Genomic DNA, 25991 nt, shown 5'->3' on the forward strand with positions numbered 1-25991 from the left:
TCTTAAATGAAAGATAACAGTCCATAGATGTGCCTTTTCTTAGTTTCATTAAGATCAATTAAGTTTAAGTATCGATTTTTATCATTATTAACACATACTTTGACTTACGTTGTTTTGGGTATTGGAATTACGGCGTTTTACCACTGTTAGAGACACGCATTTTAGCCCTAATTTTTTATATTGGACTTACGGCGTTTTTGTCGTGATTCACGCCGTTAGAGGGATATTAAGCAAGAAAAACATTGCGTTTGAGCTCTTGTAGGTGCTTTGCCCGGGTTCTTGTGGGTACTTGTGGGTTCTTGTGGGTACTTGTGGGTACTTGTGGGTGCTTGTGGGTGCTTGTGGGTACTTGTGGGTGCTTGTAGGTACTTGTGGGTGCTTGTAGGTACTTGTGGGTGCTTGTGGGTGCTTGTGGGTACTTGTGGGTGCTTGTAGGTACTTATGGGTGCTTGTAGGTACTTGTGGGTTCTTGTGGGTACTTGTGGGTGCTTGTAGGTACTTATGGGTGCTTGTAGGTACTTATGGGTGCTTGTAGGTACTTATGGGTGCTTGTAGGTACTTATGGGTGCTTGTAGGTACTTGTGGGTGCTTGTGGGTGCTTGTAGGTACTTGTGGGTGCTTGTAGGTACTTGTGGGTGCTTGTAGGTACTTGTGGGTACTTGTGGGTGCTTGTAGGTACTTGTGGGTGCTTGTAGGTACTTATGGGTGCTTGTAGGTACTTGTGGGTACTTGTAGGTACTTGTGGGTACTTGTAGGTACTTGTGGGTACTCGTAGGTACTTGTGGGTACTTGTAGGTACTTGTGAGTACTTGTGGGTACTTGTAGGTACTTGTGGGTACTCGTAGGTACTTGTGGGTACTTGTAGGTACTTGTGAGTACTTGTGGGTACTTGTGGGTACTTGTAGGTACTTGTGGGTGCTTGTGGATTGTTGTGGGTGCTTGTAGGTACTTGTGGGTGCTTGTAGGTACTTATGGGTACTTGTAGGTACTTGTGGGTACTTGTAGGTACTTGTGGGTACTCGTAGGTACTTGTGGGTACTCGTAGGTACTTGTGGGTACTTGTAGGTACTTGTGGGTACTTGTAGGTACTTGTGGGTACTTGTGGATTGTTGTGGGTGCTTGTAGGTACTTGTGGGTGCTTGTAGGTACTTATGGGTACTTATGGGTACTTGTAGGTACTTGTGGGTGCTTGTAGGTACTTTTGGGTACTTGTAGGTACTTTTGGGTACCCTTTCGAGACTAACAGGACCTGAGCAAACTATAGCTTAACCTGCTACTAGTACGAACAGATGTAAACTAGAGTTGAAATTTCATCATGTGCGACCTGCGGCCCAGAAACTCTCCCATAGTCCCAGTGTGTGTAGAACATAATTTTTTCGCTGTTATCTGCCAAAATAGATCTTTCTAGGTAGTGCCGCCTCCTCACTTGAATTTTTCATGATATATTAAGGTTTGAACGAACAAAATTCTAGATTACTATTTTCACTACCATGTCCCTCTGCTACCTTGAAGCAAAATTTCCTCTCTTTTTGCTGCTCATTACCGGTGCCATTCCCTTGACTTTCTGTTCGTTATAACTACTATCATGAGTTTATTTATTTCAAACCAAAATAAAAAAATTGATTCTTTTTCCTTTTGTGCTACTTAGAATTTACAAATGTATATAACGTTGTGCCGTGCCATATCAAATACTCTCTAACCATTGTTAGAAACTAGAGAGAGAAATTGGGCATGCCCTGAACTATGAGAAAGAACAATACGACGGTTGACTAAAGTACACTTGAAAACCGCGAGTAAAAATGTTACTGTCCCTATTGAATTTGGCGCCATTGGTTTTAGAATAATTAAAATGTTCCACTGCGAAGCGTGCTGGTCACGAATGGGGATGTAACGTCTTTAGGAACCTTTTAAAACTCAAAAACCATACACGTACTCTCCCAAAAGTAATTAATGTAATGATAAAATGTTTTCGGGAAATGGAATTGTGGTCGAAAAGCCGAGATAAGTAAATTTTTGAAATTGATTACCAGTAAAATAATTTATTTCAACGGAAAACGGTAATGGAACGTTGTTTTTTCTTAAGCATGCATTTAAGTTTCAATTAAAAATAAAAATTAATATCTGATCCTCAGTCTTATCGATACTTTTTAGGTCTTGATTCTAATCAAGACATTTTTGATTAATATTTAAAAGGGTTACTTCAAGTTTTAGTGTAAATTTCTTCCTACATGTTTTTTTTTCTTAAAAAAATTAACGAACTGTAAAACAAAACTTTCTCTTTTTCTCTTCTGTAGATTTGAACTTTTTGGGAAGAAGAAGTCAATTTTGAAGGAAGTTTCGCAATACAATCAATTTAATTGGTTTATTGGCTTCAACCGAAGAGAGAAAAGATCATTATAAAGATGATTGACATCCCACCGCATCACGCTTCGACGGACGGCATGCCAAGCGTCACTGTCAAACGCACAGCCGCGGTAAGTTAAATTTCATTTAAATATTTTGTTACTTGTCCATAATTATTCCAGAATTCCCAGTAGATTGTTAATTAAAACCTACTGACAAGTGTTAAGGGGAATGTTTTTGGAGTAACGTTTTCCTTTTGGCACTCTTGGGTATAGATTTGTGCTCCCTGTAGAGATATAGTACGTAACTTGACAGTCAGTGTCTGAGCTAGAAACAGAAGTAGATGATTAGATGTTATTTAGAAGGTTTCAAAGGCAAATATAAATAGAAGTGAGGTAGGCCTAGTAACTTAGGATAGAGCAGGTCTAGCAAAAAGGTTTTTGCCGTTCCCCCAGTGTTGCCAGGCCCTCTGAGAGTCAAGAAGTTGCGGACAGATAGGCTGGCAGTTCAGTTTTACTTAGTAGAGATCCTGACAACACTGCACTGAATGTTTAAGCTGAGAGAGGGGGGGAAGAATTTTCCTTAGCCCCTTTAGTGAAAAATATCTATAAGATAACGTAATAATAAAGTAGAGCGCTGATTGGTCGACCAAAGAAAATAGAGATAGAAAGAAATTAAGACTTGGAGTATGTCGTAAACATAATTTTACTGGGCACTACTGAAGGGGCTTGAACTAAAGAGGTGATGTAGAAACCTTGACCCCTGACGTAATACCTAATGTATTTGAACTTAAAAGCCATATGACATTGACGTAGCATATCCGCGATTGTAAACAAGTTATCTTTGCGTTGTGTGAAAGGTTAAACCTAGGGTGAATAGCCAATGAAACACGAGGAAGGAGGAGATGGCGGTTTAACTAAGTTTTAAGCCCCTCCCCTTACCTTCAATCAGAAATTAGTATGTGGGCCATGTCTTCTTAACGATTTCTATATAGTAGAAGAAATCTATGTATTCCTGGCAATACCTAAGACTTTCATACACTCACTTCCTGATACAACAAATTTTGCTAGCCTGTAGTATTTAGCTTAGTACTAACAGGGATAGATTTAATTTTAGAAGTAGGAATGGAGAACGGTTAGCATTTACTTCAGTCCCAGTATTGAGCCCCTCCCTCCAACACGTAACGAAAAGTTTAAATTATCATATTGGCTCACTTAAACTACGTTTTGATGACGTTGCTGACGGGGACGGCGAAAAATACGTAATTCCTTTTTACCTCTGTCGCTTTGAACCTCCCGCCTCTTCTTTCATACCCCCCTCCGTCCCGTGGAAGGGGGTTCGGGACTTTGACGCGCGCCCCGACTGCTCTGTTCTCTATTCCTACTTCTAAAATTAAATCTATCCCTGGTAGGGTACTAAATAAATCCAATTTTTGATGTGAAACTTCATACAAGTATAGTAAGATCTTCAAGTTTATCTACTTCTGGTCAGTGAAATGGTTTTTAGCATGGAATGTTGCCACTATGCGGCATGCATGACAGAATTTCTGATTCGATGCAGAACGTCAGTAATGCGATGAAAGTGAGGACGTTAGAGGAGGAACTTAAATGTGGTCTTTAAGACCCAAGTCCCATCCCCTCGGGGATCAACGGAGGCCTTTATTGCAACAAAAAATTGACATTTAAGCTTAAATATTTATTTATGGTGCTGTTCTATTTCTTATTTTCTTTTTTTTTTCTTTTGCGTGAAAAATGAGAAAAATCTTAAGGGTTTTTTCTTTCAATTTTGGGTCGTATATCAAGTGACCCGTGTTTATGTGTTAAAACTATTAAGTGTAAGTTGGTGATATAATATGAGACTTGGGTTACCACCGCTAATTGGTGTGGTGACTTATTTGTCAAGGGATACTGGATAATAGTGTTTAATTTCGACTACCGTTTGGTTTGATAGTATTTTTTAATGTTAAAATTGGGTAATAATAAGTGAGTTAAATTTTTAAATCGTAGTCTATTACTTAGTTTGTATAAATACAATAATAATTTTTCCACATTATCAAAATTTTAATTTTATGAGGGATAGATTTAATTTTAGAAGTAGGAATGGAGAACAGAGTAATCTGGGCGCGCGTCAAAGTCCCGGACCCCCTTCCATGGGACGGGGGGGGGGTATGAAAGAAGAGGCGGGTTATAGCGACAGAGGTAAAAAGGAATTACGTATTTTTCGCCGTCCCCGTCAGCAACGTCATCAAAACGTAGTTTAAGTGAGCCAATAAGATAATTTAAAATTTTCGTTACGTGTTGGAGGGAGGGGCTCTATCCTGGGCTATGAGTCGGACTGAAGTAAATACTAACCGTTAGACTCCATTCCTACTTCTAAAATTAAATCCATCCCTGCTTTTGTAAAACGTTAGATATAGCAAAAAGAAATTTTGTCCCTTCAAATCTTAAATATTTCGAAAAATCGTTTAGATCCAAAATTTAATGATAGTTTTTTTTAATGAAGGTTTTATACTTTACTATCCCTTTAAGACTCTGTCCAGCAGGACATTTCTCTTTCTAATAGTGCATTGACTTTGAGAAAAGATATGATTACTAAAGGTATTGTTATTAGTTAATTGAAAGGTAAAAAATAAAATAAATCTTTATTACAAAGTTCCACGGAACAATTACGTAATTTAGGATTACAAAGAATGTACTTAAAGGATACATTATCGAATTTCATGTTGGAATTTTACCATTGGAGTTCGTGTCGTGACTTTTATTGTTTGAGCCTAAAGGGGCGGAGTTATTCTCGAGCCCCGAAACCATTTCCAAAACGAGGGGACACTCACTAATCGTAATCAGTCTAAACCTTATTGTTGATTTAAAACTAATAATTAAAAAAACTCCTGCCCTTGACAGTGCTAAAATTATTGAACTAAGCCCTGAAATCGAGGTGCCGAGTGATTACCCCCTCGTTTGGGGTAACTTTTCTTTTAGCTTGAAACAGTTCATAGATATTTTAGCCTTGAGGTTTCAAAATGCTTTAAATATTCGTCATTTTTAAATCGTGTTTCACGCACCTGCTTTTGGTTTCACTTTCAAAATTGAAATTAACCTTCTGTTGGTAAGAAACATGACTTATTTGACCTTTGGTCAGTTGACCTGTATGATGAAACTGACACGCTTAAATTTTTGGTTTTATTTATTTTGTAAAATTTTGGGCTAGTTTTGAAAATTGTATTGACTCGAAAATGAAATTTATTAATTTATGCTGGAATCCCAATCACGATTAATAATTTTTAAGTTATTTATTAATGACCTGTTTTGCCTTTTTCATCCTTCAGATCGACCCGTGGGATGATCCACGCAGTTTGACCAGTTTTCAAACATTTTCTGGCTCTTGGCGTTCCCGTTCGCATTCACCATCCGACCCCGAAATTATTGCCCTAATCACCTCCACCACAAATACCTCGTCGAATCGGGCGCCACCTCGCAAAGTAGACGGTAGTTTACCCACTAGCGAATGTTCTTCTTCAGAATCATCCGTAGATGGCGCCACTGAGGTAAGACATCCTTAATATTACGGCTTATTTCCAGCGCCTCTGAAATTTTTTTAAAGTCGCGTTTTTTTTAAGAAGTATTTTTTCTTTAAATTATGGTGGTTTTTTATTTGCAATTTTTTTATTTAATATTTAGGAGGAAGATGTTCTTAAAATCAGGATTAATTTAACCCCTGAAGATCGGAGATTTGGTTTTTCTGTCGTTGGAGGATGCGAGGAGGGAATTTCGCCTAGAATTGATTTCATTACTAAAGGTAGGCCTAAATATTTGATTTTAATTGCATTTGTGATTTTTGTCATACTTGATTTGTGGTGTTTTTTAATTGTTTATGGGGGAATTTGACTACCAATATGGTATTTCTTTGGATATATTTAATATAAGTTGCTCTAAATTTTGCGAAACGCTTCAAGAACGTCACGATGATAAAACAAGGCTTAGCTACATAATTTTCATATTCAAATTAGGCTTAACACGCTCGAGTATTTGATAATTTTACACATATTTTAGTCAATTTCTTGAACACTTTAAAGGGGCTATAAAGAGCCTTGGCGGATGGGTAAAAATTATTTGAAATACGTCACAGACACCACGTGACGCCAAGTAACAAAGACTCCACTATGGAGTAAGACTGGACACCTTGTCCTTGTTTATGGTGAGATTTCAGCTCCAATTCCCTCCCCGAAGTGGTAGTTTTCGAAATAAATAGGGAGCTAACAGTTCTGACCCTGAAACGCCACACCATTCTATCTCTTACTGGAGTTTTATCCCCCTAAAGGTTGGAAACAGTATTCTACGTGCAAAAATTCCAACCAGAGAGGGGCTAAGTGACGTCAGACTATCTCTTCCCCCTAGCCAGTTGTTAGCTCCCTATTATTTCAAATCAAATAATCAAGCCCCTCCTCAGTCACGTGTCTATGACGTATTGAAATAAATTTTACCCACCCACCAATGACTTCCTTAGTCCTTACAGACCCTTTAATATTCTCTGTGGAGGAATATGACCCTAAACAGTCTATAGCAGACGGACTTATTCACGTATCTGTAACTGTTACACCTTTATCGGTTTACTGGAGGTGGGTTATCAAAATTCGGAAACATACCAAGCCTTGGCTTTGAAATCAAATAACCAATCCTGACCTTAAGGCATCGACGAAACTTTGAAACTATCTGTTGGGGATAAAAAATATTGTAGAAACCAAGATAAGCAAGCACCTCCATTTCCGTCAATACTTGGAACTTGCAACACGCGTGGTTAAGTCAAGTCTCATAAAAACGTCTCTCCATTACTTTTATTATATCAAGAAAGAAAAAAAAACCGTTTCGTGCGAGTGCAAAGGCTTAGGTCTAAAAAAAGTGTTGGAGAACCCTTGGCCCCGGGGAGAGGTTCTTTTCTGCTGTTGATTTGATAATGAAGAAGTTTTTTTATTTATTTGTGAACAGTTTTTTTTATTTTATTTTATTTCAAATCTACCATTTCTTTTGAGAGGACACAACCCCGTTAAACTAATAATAGTTGAATCGCGTTGAAATGGAAAATTTGTGTCCAGAATTTAGGGTAACAACTTAATTTGATGGAATGTTTTGAAAGGAAACGTGAATTCAAATCTTTTTCAATCTTTATGACAATATGCATTCCATCAGAAGTATATAATACTTCTCTTCGAGAGAAGTGTGGTAATTATAATATGATTCTTACCAACATCATTTTACATTTGGAGTGCAAGGTTACTAAAACCGAATCACATACCGTACGCAATGCGATAAATAGTTCCTAGCTCATCATTACTCTATTAGCGCTTAACTATTTGCCAAGGCGCATGCGCTTGTGGATTTATTTTTGTCCCACGTCAAGACAATCAAGGTTTGTGTCTACTTAAGTGCTGAGGATTTAGTAAATACCAAACAGTTGTAGAATTCAGCCTAGCACGGTGCGATGCCCATCTGATGACGTTAATGGAATAGTCGATAGCAGTTGTCTTCGGTGAACGCGTGATCGAGTGGGCTCTGGCGAGAAATAACACTTTTTTTAGATGAATCCAAAGTTTGAGACTTCATTAGTAGATAAATATTTAAACGTTAAAATCTATTATCTACAACCGTGAGAAACTTTGGGAAAAATTTCGTATGAGAATAAAATTAAATCGTTAAAATCATTCAGCACCCCAAAGCAAGCTGGGACCGGTTTTTTTTTTCTTTTTTGGAAACCATTAATACTTCACCCATTTGTAATCTAAAATTAATGTTAGATCATGCAATTAAAAACCTGAAATAACGCTTTAGGATATTAATTTACTAAATAACACGCAGATATTTGAAATAATGCCTTTAAAGTGATACTGATATTCATCGTTGCATATCTTACTCGTTGTAATCATGAAGTTCTAAAATTATGTACTCTATGATTATGATTATGTTATAACAGAAGGGGATAATTGAAGAAGGATGACACTCTGTATCCTCTTAATACTTTAGTTATGTAACGTGATTCTTCCCAGGCGAGGGAATTACCCCTTTTTGTTTGCTCTCCCGCTCATCAAACTTCAGATGGGTAACTATCGCACCGTGCCAGGGTGAATTCTATAACTGTTTGGTATTTACTAAATCCTCAGCAATCAAGTAGACCCAAACCTTGATTGTCTTGACGTGGGACAAAAACACACTAGCGCATCCGCCTTGGCAAATAGTTTAGGCTGTTTAGCGCTAATAGATATAGTAATGATGAGGGAACTATTTATCGCGTATGTGGTTCGGTTTAGCAGAAGTGAGATGAGATGAGACTAGAAGTACTGAGCTAACCAAATTCTTCACTCGGCGAAAGTGAATATTCTTAATAACACACCAACGGTTGGCCCTCTGGTAGCGGTTTCAGAATTTTCCCTCCAAAACGTGAGACGCTCGCGGGGGTAGACGACCGAACTAGATTCAAGGAGCCGCGTCCGTGTTCCGCGGCTTTAGGTTGAGGGGAACGGGGGTAGGAAATGTTTTTGGAACTCGACCAATTTTCTTCTCTCTAGTGTAGACGCGATGGAAGCGGCATAAAATCCTCAAATTGGTTCACTAGTGCCAGGATCTACTACCAATGCTAGAGCCGTTCACTTCTAGTTTCATCTCACTTCTGGGTTTAGTAACCTTGTGCACTCCAAATGTAAAATTATATTGGAAAGAATCATGTTACAAATACCCCGCTTTGTGGTACACTTCTCTCGAAGAGAAGTATTACATACTTCTGGTAATAAGTGTGCAGACAAATTCTTACTGGTTAACCCCTGGTGAAGGACCACACTTTTGAGCCTCTCGAACTATTGTGTATTGCTGTAAAAATAACAAATAGGCGAATAAGTTTATCGGTCTATTATCTGTCTATACGCGCTACTATCCCTTTAATAAAACCAAAGAAAGGTTTATACCGGATTTGAAATCAACAATTTAATTTTAAAGGAATTTCCTATAGTTGCTGGGATGAAATGTAGATGTATAGGTTTTTCCTTGAAATTATGTTGGCAGACTCCCTGTAGATATTTATTGATTTCATGAATTATGCATAATTAAGCAGAGACGGCGACACGGTAGATAAAGTTTTTTTTATTTATTTATCCCTCGTTTTACATCGTACCACCAAGAAGCGATATCTAGTTTATTAGGGAGAAGGTATAAATTCATTGATCCACATTTCTACCTTTATCTCCAGTCCAAAAGTTTGTATAGTAGGTCCGGAGTTAATGCCCACCGCCTCTAAATTACAACCAGCCAGCATATCTCATTGGTTCTTGAAAACTCGTGCACGTCAGCGCGATGACGCGAATGACGAAAATTACAGTCATATTTTCCGACTGAGGAGAGTGTAGCGAAATAGCCGGGGCCTCCTTGTATTTTGAAAGGGGGACTGGGACTATGGCGCGCCAATACTTAGTTAGGCATCTTAAACCTTCTCCCTAGTAAACTAGATATCGCTTCTTGGTATACCACCAACCAACTAACCAGATTCTGCAACATAATTTTATTTACGCGTCAAATAAATCATAAAATTAGGACTTGAATTTCAAACTTACAATAAACAAGTTTATCTACATTTTTGGAATTCTTTCCTAAGGGGGGATGTATTACTATAGGTATTTTATATCTAGTGGTGGTGGATAGATAATTCACCAGCCTGAATTCTCTATTTAATAATAATAAAAGTATGGGGTCTGTATTATGCGTTTAATATCCTGTCCAAAGCTGGTTTCTCTCAATTTCAATTTCACCCCTGTCTACTTGCCTCTGAATGAATGTAATATAATGTACCTACATACAGCGTGGAAAAGGACAGGAATTTTGCAGCAACGTTACTCATAAGTAGTAGGCGCGTACTAAGAAAGATTTTTCCAATCCGCCGCCATCTTAAAAAATGGCGCCCAGAAATGGAAAAAATCTTCTCTATGCAACAAAGTCCGCGCGTTTCAAAGGATTGCGCAAATATTTAGTACACTGGTTTCCTTTAACCTATAGACGGGCTGAATTGTCTTTTGCGTTCGATTTGTTGCCATCTTTTAAAATGGCGGCCAGAAATTTAAAAACCCCTTCTTTATGGAATAATATCGGCGTGAGAAGTAATAAAAAATGCATCCCGACGGGCTGACGGGCAACGCCGAGTGCCTTCGCTCCTAGGGTGCTACAAAAATATTAGTCATCAGTAAAATCTACCCATTCTTTATATCATTTTGATGGAAGTTCTTATTACACGCGACGCCGAGGGTAACAACTAGTCAATTATATTATATTTAATTGCGTCTCGGCTCGGAGAGGTTTATTTTGATTTCCCAACTTGTTTTGGTTGGACTTATCTTTTCCATCCTGTTCATATGAGTCAGGTCGATATCTCTCTCTCGGCAGTAGTTCATTGTCAGGGACGTTTTTCATAAGCCTTATTATTCGGGCTATTTAAAGTGACCCTCGCGTGATCGTTCCTCACCAGGCAACACACATATCTCATTTCCGTACAATTAATTCACGGCCACCGGGGTGAGCGCCGGTTTTGGGCCCCCACTTGTGTTGTGTTGAGTTGCAGCAGTTTGCGTGTGTGTATACGTTTTATTCTATTGATTTGGTGATTTTGCTGCTGTATTCACGGAGGGTATTTTCCGGCTTAATACATCTCATTTCCCGATGGGAGAGGTCAAGCGTTGTTTTTTTATAAGAGTTCTTTGGCCCTAATTTAGGCCTAAATTTGACTCTTAGGCTTAGCGTGATTTGGTCGATATGCAGGCTCTAAAATTAGGCTTAAGGGATCAGTCGATATTTACTTTAATCATCCTGAAATTCAGGCTTATTGGGTTTCCGAATACGTGCATTAATAGACCGGAATTGTAGGCTTAAAATGGGTATTACTGTTCTAATTTAGGTTAAGGGTTAGTTGTTGATATGCAAGGTTCTAGAATTAGGCTTAATATTAGGAGCATACCCAATAATGGGTCTAGAATTAGGCTTAATATTAGGAGCATACCCAATAATGGGTCTAGAATTAGGCTTAATATTAGGAGCATGCCCAATAATGGGTCAAGAATTAGGCTTGATATTAGGAGCATGCCCAATAATGGGTCTAAAATTAGGCTTAAAATTAGGAGCATGCCCAATAATGGGTCTAAAATTAGGAGCATGCCCAATAATGGGTCTAAACTAAGCTTAACATAAGGAGCATATTCAATAATGGATCTTAAATTAGGCTTAACATTAGGAGCATATTCAATAATGGATCTTAAATTAGGCTTAACATTAGGAGCATATTCAATAATGGGTCTAAAATTAGGCTTTACATTAGGAGCATATTCAATAATGGGTCTAAAATCAGGCTTTACATTAGGAGCATATTCAATAATGGAGCTAAATTAGGCTTAACATAAGGAGCATATTCAATAATGGGTCTAAAATAGGCTTAACATAAGGAGCATGAGCAATAATAGATCTAAAATTAGGCTTAACATTATGAAGACGCCCAATTATTGGTCTAAAATTAGGCCTAGCGTTGTTAGCAGAATGTTCGATAAGTCTTAAATATTAGGCTTAGCGGGGGGTACTGCAGGTCACTGACCCATTTCCTCTTGTACAGTTATTAAAGGTTCGATATAATTTGATTACATTGCAAAAATAGCACTGGACATTTTTCATATATAAATCAATTGGCTTTAAATAACAGCTAAGCCTTTGCTTCCAGGAAAAAATGTACTTGAATGGATTATTTTTATCGGGGGGCAAACTATGCTCTAACAGAATAACATTCATCCTTCCACCTCGTCTTTCTCTCGCTATTCATCTTCAGAGTAGAGAAAGCTAACAAAGTTTCATCTCATCTTCGTATGAAAACGTGGGAGTCTCTTAGATTCCAAGCCTTCTATGTTAAGCCTAAAGAACCAAAGCCTCCTTCCGCCAGGATAAAAGAAACTAGGCTATATAGACTGTAACCCCTTAGATCTTAAAAACATGTAGATGCTATTTTTAATAATATAAAAATCAGGGAGATATTAGCTAGGGAGCTGTCTCTAGATTTCATAAACTAACGTAACGGTATAGAGTGGTACTGAGAGGGGAGGAGTTACGGCCCCGGGGGACGTGACGTCAATATTGGTAGTCTAAATGGTATGGCCTGAGCTGACGGCTTCCAATATGGTCGCCAAAACCTAGGTAAGAGAGGGTGTGACGTCACGAGCAAGGAAATTAAGATTAGTTCTCGCTAGTATCAAGGTCATTCTAAATTATGAAGTACATTCTGGTACTACTTTTAGGACCCTAAGGGTCTCATTTAGGGATCAATGTGCATGAGTCAAGGCATGTTTAGACTTTTAGATTGTGTCGCCCTCTCTCGGAGCCAGGTGTAAATTTGAGAACCCATTCTCGCTGACGTCACAGAGTCACTAATAAAGTAGAGTATCTATAGACCAAGTAACGTCAATGGGCCAAAAATGACATCGAAGTCCTATTTTTTGGGATTAGGAATTGAAAACAAACGCTTGTTTCTGCTTAGTGGCGATAGATGGCGCTATTTTAAATGGTTCAATTTGTTCTTAGAACCAGATTCACGACTGAGTTGTAGACACTAATACATAGTTTACGCGCAAGGAGGATTCATACCATTTGCACAAGGAGACCAGGCAACTTAGAGTATAAAATAGCAGACGATTTTACGCTCCAAGTCGTTTGGTCTCCTTGTGTTAATGGTAGGAATCCTCCATGCCTGTAAACTATGTATAAAGCCACCATTTGAAACATGAATCGTTTCCCATTCCTGAATCCTTATCCCAAAAAATATCTTAGACGTTAATTTTGGCCTATTTAGAGGTCTGTAGATACTCTATCAGGAGCAGATGACAAAGGAGTCTCGGACGCTACCTTTAATAATGTATAGTACAATGGGAACCGCGTACGTCACAGCTCAGTCAAAAATGTAGTGGTATCGATAGCTATCAGACAGAATAGCAGACGAAGCTTTTGGTGAGATTCTACCGGGCACAAAAGGCTGCTGGGAAGTGGGACTGGGAAAAGAAAGTTAAAAAAATCGAGATAATGGCGGCCACTGAAGCGAATGCCATCGGTTCGCGACATAAATCGACGCAATATAATTATTACCTTCAAACAGCTGTAACCAGTGGTATTAAGAAAAAAGATAAAACTACGCTTTGTAATATTAAACCTGCTAAATCCTCAAAGTACGCGCAAACTAGTAATGAAACACATCAAAAGCCAAGTGAGCCAAGGCTTAACGAACAATTTGTGCCCACTGGAGTGAAAGATAAAAGCAAAGTTTTGAAGGATGCCAAAACACAGTGTTATATTTTACCATCATTGGGTAAAACTACGCAAAAACCTTCACTCCAATTTAAGTCTATTCAAACACAGTGTAATATTATGTTGGAAAAACGAGTTTCTGAATCGAAATGTGAAGAAAGCCAAACTATTTTGCCCAAGATTTCTGACTGTGCAACTCAAACAGCTGACGTGCCAATAAATAAACAACTGATTGAGAAAACTCTTGGAATTCTAAATGAAGAAATGTACTCCAATTTGACATACAGGGTTTGAATTTTCTTTGGTATACATTTATTATTAAAATATGAGCGGCTAAATGTGCGTCTGTTTTTGTATTTGCAATGAAATAAGTTGCTACCTTTTCAAAAATACTGAAATTATATAGGTTTTAACCATAATTTATTGTCACCCTTTCCGAAATATTACTGATTAGATTGGTTTTTTTCTTTACTTATATACGCCATTTCAAAATATTGCTATTTTAGTTTCTTCCTCTGAATAGCCACTCGTATTAAAATGGTTATTGAAAATACTTTTACTTAATTGAAGGTCTTTTTTTTTAGATTAAAAAGCTTATTAGAGGGGAGTTTGCAATAGAGATTACATCAAAAAAAGTTTCTGGAATATTTAACAACGAACATGACCCGATTTGCGTTACAATCACCGAAAGTGGGAAAATTTGTTTGTCAATATTATTCAAACAGGACAAGATTGACAACCTAATGAATTTAGAAGTTGTGGATGATAATAAACTCAAAGAATATCTTAACCTTTTGCTTTTCAATTCCAAGCCAAATAATAAGGTGTTTTGCTCCGGAATTGACCATCATTCTATTAACGAGCTTCCAAAATCTCGTGTAACAAATAATCCAAAACTCCTTAAAATAATATCCCCTGTTTTGCGATATCAAGCAACTGATTGTCCCGTTTTCTTTAATAAGACAAAACCGGTACGAGGTGATAACTATTTGGAAAAGTGCCAAAACTGTTGTTTATTACAAAAAAATTTATCAAGAGTGCTAAAACGAAAAACAAATGAAACACCAGACCGAAACTTGAAGCGCATGCGGATATCAAGCAATTATCCTATATCCTTTTTAACACCAAGAAGTAGAAAAGTCAGATTATGTCGTGTCCAAAGCGCTCGAAACTTATTGCAAGCTAAACTAAGGAAATTAGAAGCAATAATCAAGGAAAAAGATATAAATTTAAATAGTGATCAGTCAGCTGAATTAAAACATTTAGTCGACCTTATAAACACAAACCACTCAGAAAAAGTTGATCATGTTATTGACGAAACTTGCAAGGAATTACCTTCAAGCGCAGAAGCCTTACGAAATATTTGGAAGAGGGATTCAGAAAGACAACATCGTGACGACAAAAAGAAATTTTTTGAAGACCAAATTAAATGCAAAACAGGCTCAAAGCAAAATCGCTGGAATATCATAACTTATCGAATTGCCTTGGCTATTTATACAAGAAGTAAAGCGGCGTTTGACGCCATACGTGATTTTGGAATTTTACAACTTCCAAGCTTGGACACACTAAGAGCCAAAGCTAAAAAATATGACAGCGATCCCGGAATTGACTTCGCTTACATGAAAGACCAAGCAAAAAAATACGCCGCCTTTCAAGCTGAAAAGAAATCTAAGGGTGAAAAAGAACCCCTTGGTGAGGGGGTTCTCATATTCGATGAGGTCAAAGTAATTGATCAAGTTATATGGAATTCCAAGTCGCATTCATTCATGGGACTGGCTATGACTGAGGAAGAATTTCCCAATTTACACGATGTATTTTCCAACGCTCATAAGAAAACTCCAAAACCGGCTCAATATATTTTACAATTTTTATGGAGGGATATGTCTTCCGATTTCGATCTAATTGGACCTTATTTCTCGTCAAGCCACTCTGTTAACATCTTTTTTATGCTAACATGCCTTTACGAAACTCTAAGAATTTTTGAACAGTTTAATTTTAAAGTTATTGGGTTAGTTTGTGACGGTGCTAGTTCAAATCTTTCGCTGATAAAACTGACAATGGGTATTAAAGGCGCCTTCGGATATAAGAAGGTTGGTAGTGACTTCAACTTTGATATTTCCCCTAAATTTAAGCACCCATTTGCCAAGAACAGAGAAATATACTGGATTACATGCCCAACTCATGATTTGAAAAATTTCATCGGCCAACTCTACGCCTCTCGAGAAGATGGCCCAAAGGAGTTTATCAGAAATGAAAATAAATTTGGATGGAAACAAATAGAGGACCTTTACAAGAGAGAAGAAGAACGTGCGAAAAATGGTCAAATGCGTTTTGTACCGCGTCTTTTAAAAAGTTATGTAATCAGGGACTCGTGGACAAAACTGAACGTTAAGCCGTCAAAAATTATGCAGCAACCCCAAGTTTTGTCAGAACTATACGCTCACTCCCATGGCAGTACTTCATCGCAGGCTAGCCGTTCTGGAGCTTTGCAATGCTATTATTACTTACAAGCATGCAATAAACTTTTCGAAAATGGGTTCTTGGATAAGGGAAAAATTGAAACTAAAGACTCTGCTATTTTGAAATCCATTAGAGAGGGATATAGTTTCTTTGAGAATTGGGCGATAGAATTGTTAAATGAAAACCCAGAATTCCAACCCAACAAAGCAACGCAAAAAGAATTTATCTCCTGGCAAACATGGGACCTCCTCAGAATCTGCGTTTATGGAATGGAAGGCCTTGCATTGGACTTTATTAAAAGAAACCCAGGCTATTTCATTTCACCATCTCGAATAAATGGCAGTGCCGTTGAAAGTTTATTTGCGCAATTTAAATATTCTACCGGAAGTAAACTATCTAGTATAAATTTCTCCCACGCCCGTAAAGCTGTTGCAGTAAGAGCGAACATTACTGGTAGGCATTCCTCAAACGCAGATTACAGGGATGTACCGTTATACATAAGAAGTGGGGATTTATAAAAGAAACAATACATCCTTAGTAGCTCATATTTTGGTGTGTAACTTTGCTTTTAAACGGATCATTCATTTGGCAGGGAAATCTAAAATTTGAAAATCTTTAGTTCTGTAAAATCAATAAAATTTAATATTTGTAAAACTAGTCTTTGGGTTTGTTTTTATTGTTTTTTAATTCAGTTTTAAAAAAAATCACATTTAAATTTAGAATTTACACCAATGGCGTATTATCACGGTATTATCACGGTATTATCACTTATTTGATTTATTCATAACAGTGGTGTTGCTAGAGTTTCAAAACTGGTGGTGGGGGGTTTTATCCCTCAAAAACCAAAAAAAAATTGGATACTTAGTGACCCCCACTGGTTAAAATATGAACTATCAGGTAACACAGGATTTTTATCACATTTTCAGTTTGCTATTTAAGTCAAATTCATCGAATAAAACTCATGTGGCTATATCACACGGTAATATCACTTATTTGAATTATTCATAACAGTGGTGTAGCTAGAATTTAAAAATTGGGAGGGGGGGAGGTTACAAGCAATTTGACTTGAAATTTAGGGGAGGAGGGCTTTATCCCTCAAAAAATAAATTGGATACTTAGTGACGCCACTGGTTAAAATAGGAACTATCAGGTAAAACATGATTTTTATCAGATTTCAGTTTGCTATTCTAGTCAAATTCATCCAGTAGAACTCTTGTAGCTATCCTCCGGCTTCTTCGAAGCTTGCTTATTTTAGTAGGATTATTCTTATCATTTTGACTAGTTACCAATGAGGGACAGCACGCATTACCAGCATTTGATGGATCAGCTTGACTTGTGCTTCTTTTATAAGGAACAGTTATCTTTTTAGTGGCTTTTTGTTTGGTATTTACTTCTGGTAACGCCTTATGACTAGTTATCACTGAACTAGAGCTGGGTTCATCAAAAGTACTTGATGAATCAGTTTCGCTATAGTTAATAGTACAGCTTCTTTTTGGAACATTTAACTTGCTTAAGATTTTTGGTTTATGTTGTTTTACTATTTTGGGATCTTTTGACTTCTTTTTTGATTTTTTAGATTCTCGAGTTGAGAGTGCCAACAAATTGTCTCTTAAACTAACATCTGTTTTTTTTTCTTTTTGCATTTTACAATAACTACTAAGAAATTCTTGAATTCTGCAATGAACTATTTTTCTTAGCCATATTTCAAAAAATTTATCAGAAATTTCCGGACTAACAACTCTAATATTTTCAAGCAATATTCCATGTTCATACAAATCTCTTAGCTCACTTTTGAGGCTCCAAACGTGTTCGGTTGTTTTTTTGATCAAATTTACTCCGTAGTAATTGTAATTTTTAGAGTTTGCGTACTTTCTAGTTTCATCGTTAACTCTTTTAACAAATGGAAGAAACCCTGGTTTAGGGAAAAGTAGGCCTCCTTCGTCAAGAACCTTTAGCTCTATTGGTAGATTTTTCTCCTTTTCTATCTTCGTCATTTTGAACAGAACAGTCATTTTGAATAGTTGATGTTGTTCAATTATTTGTTTTGTGGAAAGATTTTTCTTCTTTCCCTTTACGGAAACTCTTCTGATGCCACCCAAGCCACCACCTCCTAATTTAAACAATCCGCCTAGACTTTCCTCCTTCATCTTGACATTTTCTATATTTAATGTTGAATTATTTTTTGCCCTTTGATCCATTAATTGTCCATATTCAAACACTTTGCTTGTAAATAGTGATAAAACTGACTGTAATTCAGATTCTAGCTCAGGTGTTATGGTTTCATCTTTTGAGAGCAATGTTTTGAATGTTCCGAAGTAAGCATCTCTAATTGAGATAGCTTTTTCGTGATAATCAAACATAAACTTTGCCATAACAAATTTTGTTTGTTTACGAGGCTCATCAGCATTGCTTCCTTCTTTATCAACATCTTTCTTTTTTCTTAGTCTACCTTGCTTTTTAGGCTTAAAATGATCGTCAAAAATTTCTTTTTCCAACCTCTTGTAGTTATCAATTAATTCAATAAGAAATTCAGAAAAATGTGGCCCTGTAGCACATTTTAGTTGTTTAATAATAAAGATACGTTCCTCGCTGGGCTTTTCCTTATCAATTTCAGGCTCCAAAAACACTAAAACCCCGTTTAAATCCATTTTTAACTCACCGCTACGTAAGCCTAGGCTATTATAAGCAGACGACACTTTTTTTTAAAGATATATGATTTCCCAGATCTCCTTTCGAGACTTTGCAGCCCTGCCATTGGTTGGAAAATAAAGAGCAAATTTCCTACGAGAGGAGGCACTGGCGTAATGAATTTTGTTAATAATCGTGACGTACGCGGTTCCCATTGTACTATACATTATTAAAGGTAGCGTCCGAGACTCCTTTGTCATCTGCTCCTGACTCTATTAAAAGCGTTTCTCGCTGACGTCACCAAGTGCCATAAAATTTGGAAATATATATGCTGCATTTTCTCGTAGCAACTCCCCCTTTCTTTTCCCTGATAAAAATCGAGAGGAGAAATTTTGGTTCGACTGCACTTTTGTAAGACTTTCGGGGTAGGATGCCCTGATGGGACGAACCGTATATGACCGTCCGAGAGAGTACGAACGCCTGAAGAGAGTAGAGTATGTAGCTAGAGATGATAAGGTGTACGCTGGGAAAAGCGAAATATCCGGAATAAAAGGGGCATCCCCGGGCTTCCAAAAGCAAGAAGGGATACCAAGTGTAGGGGAAGCCCAAGAACAGCGGAGGAGAGACAGAGGATGGAACTCTGATTGCAAAAAACACCTATCTTTATTTACAACGTTTCGCTATAGCCAAAACAATGGGATGGTGGTATTAATTCTTAATACCTTAACAGCCGGCCCACCAAGGCTTAGCATTATATTGGAAATTAAAGATGCATGCGCAGAGTGGATTAGATATTTGATGCCAGACTTTGGTTTTGGGACGTCAATTGCTGCTTTTGACAGTTTGTTGTTAAGCCTAATTAAGTTTGTTCATTATTGCAATTAAGAATTTTCGGGTTAAATTTACCGAAATTTACTTAAAATAGATTGTTTTCGTTACGAGCTAAATACCTTCTCAAAGGCGGCGTCGCGTTAAATTTAGTTCTGTTTACATCTTGGGGAAATATTTAAAATTTTCGGTCATATGACCAAGGGCAAATTGAAATAACAGAGTGTGAGGTTGGTCAAATCGAAACCAAGTTTTCACTGTACGAAATCAATTTCTAATCTCAAAGAACCAAAAATTCTGGGGGAATTTCTAACTCATTCCTGGATCAATACCTCAAATGAACTGAACCGAACTGCCTATTTTCTGTTGAGAGATTAATAATTGCATAATTTTAAAGTGGAGCAATCATTGATTGGTCTCCTGCTTAAGAAGCTAGAGAGAACGAAAAGAAATTAAGCCTTTGCAGTAAATCGTAAACCATACTGAACACTAACGATATACTTTAGTCCTGGTGCAACAACACTATCCGTTATTTTAATATATTTCTGATACTACCTAGTCATTAAATTAAAGCAGAAACGGTGTAACTCCAGATACGTGTATTTTGCATGAATTGGGATGACCGGGAGTGATGGTGGTGGTGTAGTGGGGGCGTGCAGGAGATGGAGAGAGAGGAGAGAAGAGAAGGAAAGGAAGCGCGAGAGGAGAGCTGAGGATGTAGGAAGAAAGCTCACGAGGGAAAGAGAATGCACGCGCCTTTTCCTTTAGTGTATCGATCCCTCGTTTGGAAGCTGGAGCAGGAGGCCCGGGAGGTGATGGGGATGAAACACTCTGAGAAGGCAGCTCGAACTGATGTAATTTTCGATCCGTTCTGTCCCTGCGTATACCTTCCTTCTACCTCCATCCACTTTACTCCTCCTCTTCCTCCCAGAGAGCTTGATGAGGAGAGACCCCAACCAACCTTAACACCATCCCTATCGTCTGCTTCATATTGAAGAGAAAACATGAATTCTTAAATATTATGTACAATTTTATTTGTACCTCCAGGGGGTTTTGATATTTTTTTCATTATTATTCCAAGGACGTTTAGTATAGTTTTGTAGTTTAGTAGGTAGCAAAAAGCTCGTCTCCATCTCCATCTGACTGTTATCGGTCTCTCTGTGTCTTCCCCTGGCTGGGTTGGAGTACTGGGCAGCGCCAAGGCCCGATGAGCTTGAGTGTGAGTGAGTGAGGTAAAATAGTACGGTCGCGCCGTCGACGCTGATGCTCGCGCCGCTTTTTGTGCATTGCCAGTCGAGTTATATCATGGCCGGTTTCGAACCATACCCCGATTCGGTCCTAGAATGTCTCGGTGATTTTAAGAACCAACTGTGTCTGTGCGTCAAGCAACGTTTCGTGCATCGAAGCCTTAGTGTCCGTTGTAATGATACTTGCAATCGACAGATGATGATTTTAGGGGTGTTTTTAATTACCTGTGTTCTAGGGCATAGTCCTAAACTTGCTTCTGTGATCGCGTTCAGTTAATTCCGTTGAACGTGATAGGAAAATGTGCGCGTTGATGCTATTTAGTAGACCAATTTTAGGTCAATTTTTACCACCCAATTTTAATAGGCTATTACGGCCAACACTACGAACTAATTATTATTGTTATTATTATAACTTGTTGTTGGTGGTGGTTTTTAATTAGTAATTAGTGTTAAATTAAACTGATAACCCCCTTCCTCAAAATAATATAATATATTGGTGCTACTACAATTTGTGACTGAAAATATGGTGATTATGAAATAAATTACAAAACCATGGTTGATTTAGGAGGTTACGTGATCATATTGGTCGAAACCAATGATCAGAAAATCAAGTTATATGGTGAGTTTTTATTTGCGCGGATAAATTACACTTAAGCCTTTTTAGAAATATTATTATTTTAATTGCATGTTTAGCGTTTAATTTAATTTGATTTTATTAAATTTAACGTAATATAGTGTTAGATATGCATAGTTATTTATTTACTCGCAAACTTCATGATGCATCGCGGTAACTCGTAAACAGCAGTTTATTTTACTATTTATTTTATATGGAAATCGAGGAAATAAATCAATAACTTTTCGATTTGGGTGTTTTTTTATGTAGACCTATATATATTTAGTTTTATTTTTAAATCAATCGACCACTCCTCGAATCTAGCCTCCTTGGTTTTAACTTTATCTGTCCCATTTTCTTTATATATCTTTATTACCTTTTTTTTTAAGTAGACAAGAACAAGGCTTAGCTTTTCCATTTTTTTTTTATTTAAAAACGTGCGTTTGGAATATGATCCCGACTCATCTTCATTAGTAATTTCATCTTCTCCATCTGTACTGTAGGAATGGAATAGCCGGGCATCAGGAAAATGTAATTTATGGATTAAAAATAGCTAGGCTATCAAGTCGTAAACTAATCTTTTTCAAATCGTCTCTTTGGGATTTCGACTAGAATTATATTATTTTTTATCTCTCTCTCCACTTTCACTAATAACCTGGTGTATTTAATATCCAGTCAAGAGGTCGGATACTTGATGTTTTTATTGTGTTTTATTTGTAGGGTTATTGGTGATTTGGTATGTAAGGGCGGTTAATTTAGGGGAAGTCAGGGTATTTATTTTAAAAAATGGGGTAGAAGTGTCTGAGAAAAGTCAGGGAATTTAAATATGTATTAGGCCAAATGTGTTAGAGGAAAGTTATGGAATTTAAAATTAGGCCAAATGTATGGGAAAAAAAGTCAAGGAATACAAAAATAGGCCAAAAGATCAGAGAAAAAGCAGACAATACAAACATGGACCAAAAAGAACGGAGTAAAGTCAGGGAATGCAAAAATAGGTCAAAAAGATCGGAGAAAAGTCAGGGAATGCAAAAATAGGTCAAAAAGATCAGAGAAAAAGTCAGGGAATGCAAAATATAGGCCAAAAAGATCAGAGAAAAAGTCAGGGAATGAAAAAATAGGCCAAAAAGATAAGAGAAAAACAAAGGGAATGAAAAAAAGGGGCAAAAAGATAAGAGAAAAAAAAAGGGAATGAAAAAATAGGCCAAAAAGATAGGAGAATTCGGGAATACAAAAATAGGTCAAAAATACTAAGGAAAAGACTGGGAGTATAAAAATAGGCCAAAAATATCAGAGAAAAGTAAGGAAATACAAAAATAGGCCAAAAATATCAGAGAAAAGTAAGGAAATACAAAAATAGGCCAAAAATATCAGAGAAAAGTAAGGAAATACAAAAATAGGCCAAAAATATCAGAGAAAAGTAAGGAAATACAAAAATAGGCCAAAAATATCAGAGAAAAGTAAGGGAATAAATTAATAGGCCAAAAGGATCAGAGGAAAGTCAGAAAATACAAAAATAGGCCAAAAATGTTAGAAAAAGAAGGGAATACAAAAACAGGTCAAATAGATATGAGAAAAGTCTGGGAATACAAAAATAGGTGAAAAAAGTAATAGAATTTAAATTAAGCCAAAAAAATCAGAGAAAGCCAGGGGAGAGTTTCAAAGTCGGATTAAAATGAATTTAGTGAAAAAAATTCCAATAAATTAGCAAATTACAGTAAATATAAATTAAAACATAACCTGAAAAGTTGATCAATTAAAAAAATTATTTTTATAAACGCTGTTAACATTGACAGCAGCAGTCAAGGGAAGGGAATAGACAGCTAATGGTCAGGGGAAAATTGAAAAATCATGGAATTTAATAGCGAAATTTTGATGGCAACCCTGTTGCAAGTGTCCATCCCCTCTTATCCATCGGTATGTATATTGTTATCCACGGAGCAGTACTTAAACCTGTTGGACTGAGTCTTTATGAGGGAGCAGCAAGCAACCCCTATGTCGCCCTGCTGCCTCTATCTATTCAAGTGCTTTGGGGAAAGTGCTTCCAATTTTTTGGGGTGGGTTGCAAAAAAAGCCCGGGGTTGAAACGCCGCTCGCTGCCCAATCTACCATCCCTATCATGTCATTACGCAAGGGCAGAAGCTTCACCCACTTTTCCTGGTACCGTATTCAACCTTTCATTAGCCTTTAGTCCCCCTATGGAGTCCATTTTCAACTTAATCTGACGCTATTACTATATATCCAGGGTTCAATATCGCTTGACACTGATATGACACGAGAGTTTAGTTTTTTATCGCGGTTGTAATTAAGGACAGGTGACATTGGTAACGAATGTATCAATTTTGGGTGGAAGACACGCTTGGTTGGCTGGTGGGTGTGGTGGTAGTGTCTGTCGTAATGTCAACCGGAATTTGCCACATGGTTTTAATTGTTCAATACGTTTTTGCGTTTTTTTTTTATTTAAGTACTTAAGGATAGTTGAACTATAGGGTTGTAATGGTTTATTAAATATCAGGGAAAGTCAGGGAGTTTGAAAATGGGTTAGGAATATCAGGGAAAGTCAGGGAATTTCGAAAATGGGTGTAAGAAATATCAGGGAAAGTCAGGGAATTTCGAAAATGGGTGTGAGAAATATCAGGGAATTTCGAAAATGGGTGTGAGAAATATCAGGGAATTTCGAAAATGGGTGTAAGAAATATCAGGGAAAGTCAGGGAATTTCGAAAATGGGTGTGAGAAATGTCAGGGAATTTCGAAAATGGGTGTGAGAAATATCAGGGAATTTCGAAAATGGGTGTGAGAAATATCAGGGAATTTCGAAAATGGGTGTGAGAAATATCAGGGAATTTCGAAAATGGGTGTGAGAAATATCAGGGAATTTCGAAAATGGGTGTGAGAAATATCAGGGAATTTCGAAAATGGGTGTGAGAAATATCAGGGAATTTCGAAAATGGGTGTGAGAAATATCAGGGAATTTCGAAAATGGGTGTGAGAAATATCAGGGAATTTCGAAAATGGGTGTGAGAAATATCAGAGAATTTGAAAATGGGTGTGAGATACATCAGGGAAAGTCAGGAATTTGAAAATGGGCGAGATATATCAGGAAATATAAGGGAATTCAGGGAATTTTTGAAGTTTTTGTGTAAATAACAATAATTTAAATAGTATAATCAAAATATTTACGTCTTTATTGATCTTTAGTATCATATCCGTCCGCCATTTTCCAAGATGGCCGCTGAGTTTTCTTAGTGACAATTTAGTACTTATGAACAGAAACTTCCTTACAAAACTAATCAAACAAAAAATGTGTAAACAAATTAGTGAATATTATTTATTTACTATTTACTACAGTAAGTTTTAGTACCTTTTCTGTCCGCCATTTTTCCAAGATGGCCGCTGAGGTTTCTTAATAAACATGTACTTCAGGAATATAATTTCCCTACAAATTTTCGTACTGAGTAAACAAGTTAGTAAATAGTATGGTCAAAATATTTATTACTTCATTAGGGTATTTTACTAAATCTATCCGCCATTTTCCAAAATGGCCACTAAGCTTTCATAATGAGCAATTCATTCAGTACAAACTAATAATTCGTAGGTAATATAATTTCCCTACAGAACTGTGTAAACATGTTAGTAAATAGTATAGTCAAGATATTTATTACTTCATTGGGGTATTTTACTAAATCTTTCCGCCATTTTCCAAAATGGCTGCTAAGCTTTCATAGTAAGCACATAATCTAGCGCGAACTAATTCGTAAGTCAAGTCAATTGATTTTGGAGATACAGACATCATTCTGTCAATTGAACTTTATGTTTAGAGCAAATTGGGATTGGATCAAGTTCCGCAACTTAAAATTTCGTTTATTATTCCTCTAAATATTTCTTTTTTATATTATACCTGACAGGAAGACTCAAGGGCGAAGAAGGTTTCTATCTAAATTGGCGGTTTAACTTGGGAGTGGTTTCTTTGGTTTACCTTTTAATTGCAATGCCATCCATTTTAAGTGTTTTACGAATTGAATAACAGTTTATGGTTAACTTGGTTATGGTGCCTTATATGGGAAAACATAAATGAGGTGAAAGTAATGAATACGTTCACGATAAAGCTATGGAAGACTTTTTTCTGACATTGTCTTAACCTTGAAAAAAGGAATTTTAGACTCTTTAAGGCCCATTCAGACTCTTATAGTCCCGTCTGTCGCCTTCAGTTAATTTCGTTGGTAGTTGGTACGTCCATTTTCCTGTTCAGACGCCAGAGCAGACGACTTAGAACTAGTCGCAAATATGGTGTGATTTTTGAGCCAGCACTTTTGAATACTAAAATAGCTGCTCACCCAAAATGAATTTCAAATACCGCGACAGGAATCCTAAAACTTTCCATACATCGTCTGCTAAAGCGTCGGTAGGTTCATTACCCTGTTCAGACCTCAGAGCAGACGACTTAAAACAATCAGCGTGTATGTGGTGTGATTTTTTGAGCCAAGACTTTTGAATACTAAAATAGCTGCTCATTCAAAATGAATTTCAAATACCGCGCTAAGAATACTAAAACTTTTCATATATCGTCTGCTAAA

The 25991-nt window shown here is 37.0% G+C and overlaps 2 protein-coding genes across 5 annotated transcripts in view; both read left to right on the forward strand.

Moving 5' to 3' along the window:
• Nucleotides 1-25991, forward strand: part of LOC149718362 (protein PALS1-like) — a 179747-nt gene that overhangs the window by 91289 nt on the left and 62467 nt on the right. For 3 of the 4 annotated variants that reach the window (XM_089842387.1, XM_089842388.1, XM_089842386.1), the window contains exons 2-4: nucleotides 2295-2474; nucleotides 5669-5887; nucleotides 6021-6138. In XM_089842387.1, the coding sequence (XP_089698513.1) occupies nucleotides 2403-2474; nucleotides 5669-5887; nucleotides 6021-6138 (409 nt within the window). In that variant the 5' untranslated portion in view covers nucleotides 2295-2402. Of the gene's footprint in view, nucleotides 1-2294; nucleotides 2475-5668; nucleotides 5888-6020; nucleotides 6139-21296; nucleotides 21426-25991 lie in introns of those variants that run through there. The other variant, XM_089842399.1, reaches the window with a different exon arrangement.
• LOC149718369 (uncharacterized) lies at nucleotides 13244-16760 on the forward strand. The gene is made up of 2 exons (XM_089842385.1): nucleotides 13244-13931; nucleotides 14228-16760. Exons 1-2 carry the CDS (start codon nucleotides 13422-13424, stop codon nucleotides 16619-16621), a joined length of 2904 nt encoding a protein of 967 aa, XP_089698511.1. The 5' UTR covers nucleotides 13244-13421; the 3' UTR covers nucleotides 16622-16760.

The sequence above is a fragment of the Phalangium opilio genome, unplaced genomic scaffold (assembly GCF_054372755.1).
Source record: "Phalangium opilio isolate 3A_F unplaced genomic scaffold, DU_Popi_V2 ptg000002l_1, whole genome shotgun sequence".
Lineage (NCBI taxonomy): Eukaryota > Metazoa > Arthropoda > Arachnida > Opiliones > Phalangiidae > Phalangium > Phalangium opilio.